This window comes from Trachurus japonicus, chromosome 23, assembly GCF_045865225.1.
Source record: "Trachurus japonicus isolate A0001 chromosome 23, Traja_1.0".
NCBI lineage: Eukaryota > Metazoa > Chordata > Actinopteri > Carangiformes > Carangidae > Trachurus > Trachurus japonicus.
The window spans coordinates 4,173,204-4,183,203 of record NC_140929.1 but is presented as its reverse complement, the minus strand read 5'-3'; the positions used below and the strand labels follow the sequence as shown (position 1 = coordinate 4,183,203).

At 39.7% G+C, this 10,000-nt stretch overlaps 1 protein-coding gene across 8 annotated transcripts in view; it reads right to left on the bottom strand.

The window, feature by feature from the left end:
* dgki (diacylglycerol kinase, iota) overlaps positions 1-10,000 on the bottom strand; it is a 113,149-nt gene that overhangs the window by 24,070 nt on the left and 79,079 nt on the right. For all 8 annotated transcript variants that reach the window (XM_085769969.1, XM_085769973.1, XM_085769970.1 and 5 more), the window contains exons 13-17: positions 9,433-9,546; positions 5,182-5,307; positions 4,335-4,413; positions 2,350-2,405; positions 927-989 (exon numbers count right to left, since the gene is read on the bottom strand). In XM_085769969.1, coding sequence (XP_085626095.1) covers positions 927-989; positions 2,350-2,405; positions 4,335-4,413; positions 5,182-5,307; positions 9,433-9,546 — 438 coding nt within the window. The remainder of the gene's footprint in view (positions 1-926; positions 990-2,349; positions 2,406-4,334; positions 4,414-5,181; positions 5,308-9,432; positions 9,547-10,000) is intronic.

Below are 10,000 nucleotides of genomic sequence, written 5' to 3'. Positions count from 1 at the left end.
TGTAATATCTCCGGTTATGCATGCCATGGTCGATCAACGTCAAATAAAAAACTGGGAGAGAGTTTCAAATCGAATGAACAGCAGCGCTCCAGGTGACCTAAGTTTTTGTTATGGCGCTTTGAAAACGTCACGTGATCTGATCATTAAGAAAACTGACCCAAGATTTGAATATTTTAGAAAATTTGATTAAATTAAAAAGAGATTTAAGGAAACAGCTTTTAATGTTTTAGTTTTCTCACCAAATGAAATGGAGAGGGGAGTTCAAACGCTGTTAAAATGTCTAACTTTTTACGCAAAATTTGTCTTAATCATGATTTTTTTTTTTTATATTGTAAATATTTTTTCTAGTCCATTTGCTCTAACAAGAAGCTGAGCCTTCAACCACCTCCTCCAATAGAAAGGCAGCAGCTGATGAAATGTTATTAAACACTTTAAATCATTGATTCATCTGTAATTTATAAAACACAGTTATAAATGTTTAACTCTGGACTTTTTACACATTTATGAATCAATTATTATTATCAATTATAAACCAGTTCTATTAGGAAACGTCAGTGGTTCATTAGATCATTTATAAAGTGCCGCAAACTGATCCATCTTTGTCTTATTTATCCAGTTAAACACTTTTAGAAGTGTGTTAATAATTGTTTAACGCTGCTCATCAATAACTGATCATGTGTATCTATTAATAGAAAGTGTGTTTCATGTCGGAGGTCGGAGGTCGGCGGTGTGGAGCGGCTTCAGTGTCTCTGAAGGACACCTGAGTGGACGGACGGACGGACGGTGTCTTTAATCACCAGATCGCCGAGCTGCTGCTGCTGCTGCTGACGAGACGACGTGTCGACATGGAAACCGATCCGGACTCACAGAGAGAGAGAGAGAGAGAGAGAGAGTGTGTGTGTGTGTGTGTGTATGTTCACACTCACCACCACTCTGACGTGCTTCGACAAATCCCTGGAGCTTCTCTGGAGGAAATCTGAGAACGCAGCCTGCAAACACACACACACACACACACACACACACAGACACACACACACACACACACACACACAGACACACACACAGCGGGGCCCAATCAAACAGAATTACAGTTCATTACATTTCCCTCATTAAAAACAGATAACTCCTCTGCTGACTTCCTCCCTCCTGCTCCCGCCCATCATCACCATCATCATCACCATCATCATCATCAGCATCTAACGAGCTGCAGAAACAAGTGACCTTTTATTTTCCTAATTAAACGATCGATCAGAAACAACAGGAGCAAAAAGTTTTTAAAAAAGAAGAAAAAAAACTGTAAAAAAAAAAGTGAAAAATTAAAGGTCAGGATGAAGGTCAGTGTATCTTTTGGTCATTGGATTTTCTTTTAATGAATAGGAATTAAAAAACAGAAAACAGTTGGTTTATTTGATTTTCATTTTGAAAAAAAAAAAAAGGAAAATTGAAACACAAAGCATTCTTCTTATTGAGTGTCAAAGAGCAATTAACTAAATTTTAAAAACAGATTAGATTTTCATGTTCTATTTCATAGAACAAAAAATAACATTTCTAGACAACAGAAATGAAAAAAACAGACCAAAAACACAGTTCTTTTCATATTTTGACACCAGATGTTGTCATTTTTTACAGTATCACACAAAAGTGGGGGCAGAAGAGGATTTTCTGCAACAAGTTGTGTGGCAGAAGCTTGAGTCCCCAACGTATCTGGAGTTAGAGTTGGAAAAAGTCATAACTAAGGTATGAAACTGCTATATCTCCCCTTTGCTTTGAAAATGACAACTTCTGGTGTCAGAATATGAAAAAAAACCAATAAAGTTTACAGTATGTTGTCTGGTGATTTTTTTTTTAGAACATGAAAATCAAACTGTTTTTAAAATGTAGTCAATTGCTATAGTCTTTTGGTATTTCAAAGTGAAAATCAAATAAACCAAACTGTTTTTGTTACTTACTATTCACATTAATCAGAAGAAAATCCAATGACCAAAAGATACACTGACCAATGAACGCTTGAAGCTGTGACGTCCCAAGAGTTCATCCACGTTCATTATTCATCTAAAAAGCAAGATAACACCACTCAAATCTGGATTAAACGTTTTTAAAAAGAAAAAGAAGAAGGAAAAAAAAAAAAAAGATTTCAAAATAAAATCCTCCTCCTAATCTCCTCCTGTTTTTTTTTCTTTTTCTTTTTTTACTTTCACTTTACGTAAAACCTCCATCTGCTCCAAGTTAATAACGTCTCATTCATCCTCTTCATATTCCTTTCTATTTGCTGTTTAGGCTGCATTAGTGTGTGTTTGTGTGCATTAGTGTGTGTCTGTGTGTGTGTGTGTATGTGTGTGTGACACTCACTCCTGCATAGAACATCTTGTTGCGGAAGCGACTGTTGAACTTTTCGGGGTTGGCCTCTGGAAACACAGAGAGAGAGAGAGAGAGAGAGAGAGAAGGAGAATAAAGAATAAATTCAACATGAGAGGATCTGACTCACGAGTCCACGACTTCTCTTTTTAATATTTCAACGTTTTTACTTTTACAAACGAGGAGCAGTTACTGTATTAACCCTCCTGTTGTCCTCCTGGGTCAGGGAGGGAAGGAAGGAAGGATGAAGGGAAAGATGGGAGGAAAGAAGGAAGGAAGGAAGGAAGGAAGGAAGGAAGGAAGGAAGGAAGGAAGGAAGGAAGGAAGGAAAGATAGAAGGAGAGAAGTAACAGATTGGGTCAAAAATGAAAGGAAGAAGTAAGGACGAAGGGAAAGAAGGAAGGAAGGAAGGACGAAGGGAAAGATGGAAGGAAAGAAGGAAGGGAAAAAGGAAGGAAAGATAGAAGGAGAGAGGGAACAGATTGGGTCAATTGGGTCAAAAAGGAAGGAAGAAGTAAGGACGAAAGGAAGGAAGGAAGGAAGGAAGGAAGGAAGGACGAAGGGAAAGATGGGAGGAAAGAAGGACGAAAGAAGGAAGGGAAAAAGGAAGGAAAGAAAGATGGAGGGAGGAAAAAGATTTCAATTCAATTGGATCAAAGAAGGAAGGAAGAAGTAAGGAAGGAAGGAAGGAAGGAAGGAAGGAAGGAAGGGAAAAGGGAAGGAAAGAAAGATGGATGGAGGGAACAGAATTGTTCAAGGAAGGAAGGAGAAGGAAGGAAGAAGGGATGAAAGAAGGAGGGGAAAAAGGAAGGAAAGAAAGATGGAGGGAGGAAACAGATTTCAATTCAATTGGATCAAAGAAGGAAGGAAGAAGTAAGGAAGAAAGGAAGTAAGGAAGGAAGGAAGGAAGGAAGGGAGAGGAAAAGGATTGTGGAAAGAAGGAAGGGAGAAAGGAAGGAAGGAAGGAAGGAAGGAAGGAAGGGAAAGATGAGAGGAAAGAAGGAAGGGAAAAAGGAAAGAAAGATAGAAGGAGAGAAGTAACAGATTGGGTCAAAAATGAAAGGAAGAAGTAAGGACGAAGGGAAAGAAGGAAGGAAGGAAGGAAGGAAGGACGAAGGGAAGGAAGGAAGGACGAAGGGAAAGATGGGAGGAAAGAAGGACGAAAGAAGGAAGGGAAAAAGGAAGGAAAGAAAGATGGAGGGAGGAAACAGATTTCAATTCAATTGGATCAAAGAAGGAAGGAAGAAGTAGCTAAGGAAGGAAGGAAGGAAGGAAGGAAGGAAGGAAGGAAGGAAGGAAGGAAGGAAGGGAAAGATGAGAGGAAAGAAGGAAGGGAAAAAGGAAGAAAAGATAGAAGGAGAAAAGTAACAGATTGGGTCAAAAATGAAAGGAAGAAGTAAGGACGAAGGGAAAGAAGGAAGGAAGGAAGGAAGGACGAAGGGAAGGAAGGAAGGAAGGACGAAGGGAAAGATGGGAGGAAAGAAGGACGAAAGAAGGAAGGGAAAAGGGAAGGAAAGAAAGATGGATGGAGGGAACAGAATTGTTCAAGGAAGGAAGGAGAAGGAAGGAAGAAGGGAAAGAAGGGATGAAAGAAGGAGGGGAAAAAGGAAGGAAAGAAAGATGGAGGGAGGAAACAGATCAGGTCAATTGGATCAAAGGAGGAAGGAAGAAGTAAGGACGAAAGGAAGGAAGGAAGGAAGGAAGGGAAAAGGGAAGGAAAGAAAGATGGAGGGAGGAAACAGATTTCAATTCAATTGGATCAAAGAAGGAAGGAAGAAGTAGCTAAGGAAGGAAGGAAGGAAGGGAGAGGAAAAGGATTGTGGAAAGAAGGAAGGGAGAAAGGAAGGAAGGAAGGAAGGAAGGAAGGAAGGAAGGAAGGAAGGAAGGAAGAAGGGAACAGAGAAGGACGACAGGAGGGTTAAGGGGACATAAACACACAAGAGTTTGTTCATTAGAGAGTGAAACAGATGTGTCTTCACCTCTGGACTCGTGGAACTCCAGCGTGACGTGAGCGTCGAAGCCCAGACTGAAGTAGTTGTTGAAGACGTTCAGAGGCAGCTGAGGACGGACGGAGAGACAGAGAGAGAGAGAGAGAGAGAGAGAGAGAGAGAGAGAGAGAGAGAGAGAGAGAGAGAGAGAGAGAGAGAGAGAGAGAGAGAGTCAGGATTACATATTCAACAGAGAGGGTCTTGAACGCAGCATCAATAACAATCATGAATGAGGACGTTTTATCAGAGGCAAAGGAAAAAAACAAACACCTGAGCTGGTTCCCTGTGTGGAAATATGTGACATAAATGTGTCTATGTGATGTGATTTATGTCATTTAATCACATCTTTGTGTTTAAGTTGTTTATTATTATTATATAAAGTCTGTGTTTTTGTCTGTTCTTCTTCTTAAATATGTATTTTTAATACAGTTTTATACTTTTATTATTGTTCTTTTTCCTCTGTCAGTGTCTTTTTATCCCTGGTGTTTTCTCCCTCTGTGCTTCAGCTGCTGTTGATGAATGAATAAACTCTTATTATTCTCTCATCCTGTCTAAAATACACATTAAAAGAAGATTATTTTACTTTATTGATCTATTGATGTATAAATATCAAGTCATGTTTGTAAATGAGCTTATATTAAAATGTAGATAGATAGATAGATAGATAGATAGATAGATAGATAGATAGATAGATAGATAGATAGATAGATAGATAGATAGATAGATAGATAGATAGATAGATAGATAGATAGATAGATAGATAGATAGATAGATAGATAGAACGATAGATAGAACGATAGATAGATAGATAGAACGATAGATAGATAGATGTCCTGACCTTCTGCGTCCCGTCCTCTGGTTGAACTGAACTTTTCTCCACCAGCAGGTTCCACCGGTCCAGCTGAACCACCGAGCCGTCCTCCACCTGACACAGAACCTTAGAGACCGGCTCGTCGGTGTAGCCCTGCACACACACACACACACACACACACACATTATTATTATACACACAAATACATCACATTCGTTTTTTTTTATTTTCTCCCTGTGTAGCAGGTCAGGAAGTCAGTGCAGATACAGCCGAGGAAGAAAAGGAGGAGAAAGCAGGAGGAAGAAAGTAAGTGAGGAAGGAAGATGAGGAGCTGAGTAGGAAGGAAGGAGGAAAGAAAACAATGGGAAAGATAAAAAGAAATCAAGGAAATAAAGGAGGAAAGGTAAGAGAGGCAAAAAAAGAGGAAGTGCAGAGAAGTAAAGTACAGTAAAGTGAAGTAAAGTTAAGGTAAGGAAAGGAAAGGAAAGGAAAAGAGGATAGGAAAGGGAAGATGGGAGAGAGAAGGAAAGGAAAGGAAAGGAAAGGAAAGGAAAGGAAAGGAAAGGAAAGGAAAGGAAAGGAAAGGAAAGGAAAGGAGGAAACAAGGAAACGGAAAGGACACACAGAGACACACAGAAGGAGGTCAGACGAGGAAGAAAAGAGATGAGAAGAAGGAGCGGAAGAAAGTAAGGAAGGAAGATGAAGTGATAAGAAGATGAAGAAGGAGGGAGGAAAGAAAACAATGAGAAAGGAGAGAGGAAGCTGTGGAGAGAGGGAAAGAAAAAGATTTGGAAGGAAATAAAGAAGGAAAAGTAAGGAATGTCAGGAAGGACATGAAAGAAAGGAGTGTCAGGAAAGACAGAAAGGAAATGAAAGGAAAGGAAAAGAGGAAAGAGAAGGAGGGGAAAGGAAAGGAAAAGAGGAAAGGGAAGGAGGAGGAAAGGAAAAGAGGAAAGGGAAGGAGGAGGAAAGGAAAAGAGGAAAGGGAAGGAGGAGGAAAGGGAAGGAGGAGGAAAGGAAAGGAAAGGAAAGGAAAGGAAAGGAAAGGAAAGGAAAGGAAAGGGAAGGAAAGGAGAGGAGAGGAAAGGGAAGGAGGACGAAAGAAAAAGAGGAAAGGGAAGGAGGGGAAAGGAAAAGAGGAAAGGGAAGGGGGGAAAGGAAAGGAAGGGAAAGGAAAGGAAAGGAAAGGAAAGGAAAAGAGGAAAGGGAAGGAGGAGGAAAGGAAAAGAGGAAAGGGAAGGAGGAGGAAAGGAAAGGAGGGGAAAGGAAAAGAGGAAAGGGAAGGAGGAGTTAAGGCTCCTACAGTCATAAATAGCCGGTGAACAGAGGATGAACTAATTACAATAATTACACTAATTACACACATGGCAGATATGAATTCTCATCTTTGTTCAAATCGTCTTCATCTCTCCGCTTCAGGAATCTCTCTCTCTCTCTCTCTCTCTCTCTCCCTTTCTCTCTCCTCTTTCAATCACTCGCTCCCGTCTCCTCGTCCGAACACGACGGAGGACGACAAATGACAAACGGATGAATCACGGTGAATTTTATGTCTTTGTTTCCACGGCGATAAAAATAAAACGTCCCGGTCCAGACGACACACACACACACACACAACGTCACATGAATGTCGCCATTTGAAAAAGGTCCTTAAAGATAAATAAAGATGGATGAAGTCACGCGATGATGATGTCATGATGATGTCACGATGATGTCATTATGTTAAAACATGTTTGATGTTTTATCGTCGTTACAAAACCGGACTGAAGAAAAGACGAATGGAAGGATGTGGGTGATTGTAAAAGATTTCTTCTCCTTCTTTTTCTTCTACAGTTACGCAACGTGTGTGTGTGTGTGTGTGTGTGTGTGTGTGTGTGTGTGTGGCAGCCTCCTCCGTCCTGAAGAAGAGGAAACTCTGTTTTTGAGTTTGTTTTTAAAAAAAAAAAAAACTCTTAAAGCAACTTAGTGCAACACAACACCTCCACAAAGAGAGAGAGAAGGAACGAAAATAAGAAAGAAAGAAAGAAAGACCAAACGCAGAAAGAAAGAAAGAACTAAGAAAGAACAAAGGAAAGAAAGACAGAAATAACAAAGGAAAGAAAGAAAGAACAAATTGAAGGAAAGAAAGAAGGAACGAAAGAAAGACAGAACGCAGAAAAAGAAGGAACGAAAGAAAGAAAGACAGAAAGAAAGAACAAAGGAAAGAAAGAAAGAACAAATGAAGGAATGAAAGAAGGAACAAAAGAAAGACCAAACACAGGAAAGAAAAAGAAGGAAAGAAAGAAAGAGAGAGAGAGAGACAGAGAGAGAAAGAAAGAAGGAAAAGAGAAAGAAAGAATGAACAAACGAAGGAAAGAAGGAAGGAAAAAAGAGAAAGAAAGAACAAACGAAGGAAAGAAGAAAGAAAGAAAGAAAGAACAAAGGAAAGAAAGAAAGAAAGAAAGAACAAACGAAGGAAAGAAAGAACAAACGAAGGAAAGAAAGAAGAGAGAGAGAAAGAAAGAAAGAAAGAAAGAAAGAAAGAAAGAGCAAACATCGAATACTACATTTCCCATAATTCCACAGGACAGCTTCACACCTCCAGGTTTTTTAGCAGCATCTAAATGAACAAACATTCATCAATACAACCTGACCATGAAACACTGATTATTGATTATTGATTGATATTGATGGCTCTCTGAACCAGAACCAATTGACTTGTTGATCCTGATAATGAAGCCTCTGATTCAGAGAGTTTTAACGAGCTCAAACTATTGATTTGATGCGTTAATAACGGCTGATCGGTCGCCACAGAGTGAGAACTCTTCTCTTCCTGCATCGAAGCCAAATGAACTCGTCTTTCTCTGGGCAGAAGAAGTGAAGAGGAGTCAGCTGCTGCTCCGACAGACTGGAGCTGCTGCGGTTTCATAATTAATTAGGTTTAATTATGTGCAGCAGCTGATGATAGATCGGATCGACCAGCAGCGGTGTGACGCCACCGACGTCACCGCGACTTCGCTCAGACTGAAATATAAAAACAACACGAGATGAAAGAGATTGAAGGTTTGATAAAGAGCTCAGCAGGAAGTGAAGAGTCACACAGAGGTCGCGACACAAATGCTTTTTTGTTTGTTTAGTTTGTTGTTTTGGAAACTAATGTTGCGTTCCAGGTGAGTTCAGTGCTTTCCAGTTAAAGGGATAGTTCAATATTTTTGGCAAATTGGCCAATTGCCATAATCCCTATAGTCTTAGCAGTAGGTTTGTTGCCTTTAATTGTCGGTGCAAGCTGTTTTTAGAACGGCGGAGCAGAGCCGTGAGCTGCTCAGAGCTACGCTACGGAGGCTCATGGGATTTCTTGGTTTCCCTCATCAAACTCATCAAATACACAATCCAACAACTCCACAACGCTCTGGTGGACAAGTTGTGACCTGCACATTCACCACGCTATGAGATAATCATGTATAATTATGTAACATTGCGACACACGAAGCAAATACTCTAAACTACGGTAACCCTTTCATTTACAGCCCGTTAATTATGTGATACTGTCAAGAAAAAGCAAAGAAATAAATAATGATTGATTACGTAGAAATAGCCCAGAAATAACGGTTCGATTGCAAGGACTTGATGGAGAAAAATTCTGGCCTTTCCCAAAAATTTCAAAGCATAAAAAGCATGTGTAATCTTTTATGAAGAAAAACACACATTACTACACAATTAATTGTTATTTCTTGGCTATTTCTTGGGCATTATCATGTAATTAACGGTCTATAAATTAAACATTTACCAGAACTACTTGTGCTTTTGAAATCCCTCCACCCAGCAGCCGTGTCTGGAATGTACCGGTAGTTCCGGCTGCATTTGCCTCTAAAACAACTCTGTCTCGTAATAATGTTACATGATTATCTCATAGTGTGGTGAATGTGCAGGTCACAACTTGTCCACCAGAGCGTTGTGGAGTTGTTGGATTGTGTATTTGATGAGTTTAATGAGGGAAAGCGGAAAGTACCGTCTCTGCCCCGCCGATCTCAAAACAACATGCACCGATAATTAAATGTAAAAGCATCTGACTAAATGTTGAACAGGTGAGTTTTAACCTCCATGTTTGACTCTCTTTGTCCATTTTTCATCATTAAAGAGACACAAACTCGCTCCTTTTAAATCATGATGCAGTAAATAACGTGAGCTCCTCTGGTGGTGGATGAATGAATGAATGAATGAACGGACGGACGGAGGGAGGAGAAGCTGCTGCCACATCCTGTCTGTCGCTCGCTGAGCCGCGAGTCAAGGTTAGGAACTCACCCCGCCCCAGTTGAGCGTCCTGGCGAGGTCATTTCCTGTTCCCAGAGGAAGAACAGCGACCGGGGGCTGAGGGTTCATCTGCAGCTCGTCCAGAGTCGACAAGATCCACCCCACCTACACAGAGACACCAGAGGTTACACAACACAACACAACACAACACAACACAGCGTAAAAAACACACACATCAACATTTCTATAAATTATATTTTAATTTGATTTTTTTTTTTAAAACAATTTTTTAGTTTATTTATGTAAAATACAAAGTCACTATGTGCTGGAAATGTCCACAATGACCAGTGGCACAAACCTAACTCTGATTTATAATAAAAGTAAGTGGTTTTTCAAAATAAAATCCTTCTATGCATTGTTCTGTCAGGAACTTCATTTCTGTATCATCTATTTGTTGAGTTATTCATATTTAAATATAAATGTGTGTGTGTTTGTGATTATCTGTGCATATTTCTTTATTATTTTATATTCTTCTTTATATTCATATTCATATTTTACTTTTAATTTGTTGTATATTTTATGTTTTATTTAAAACAGTCACTATGTGGCGGAAATGTCA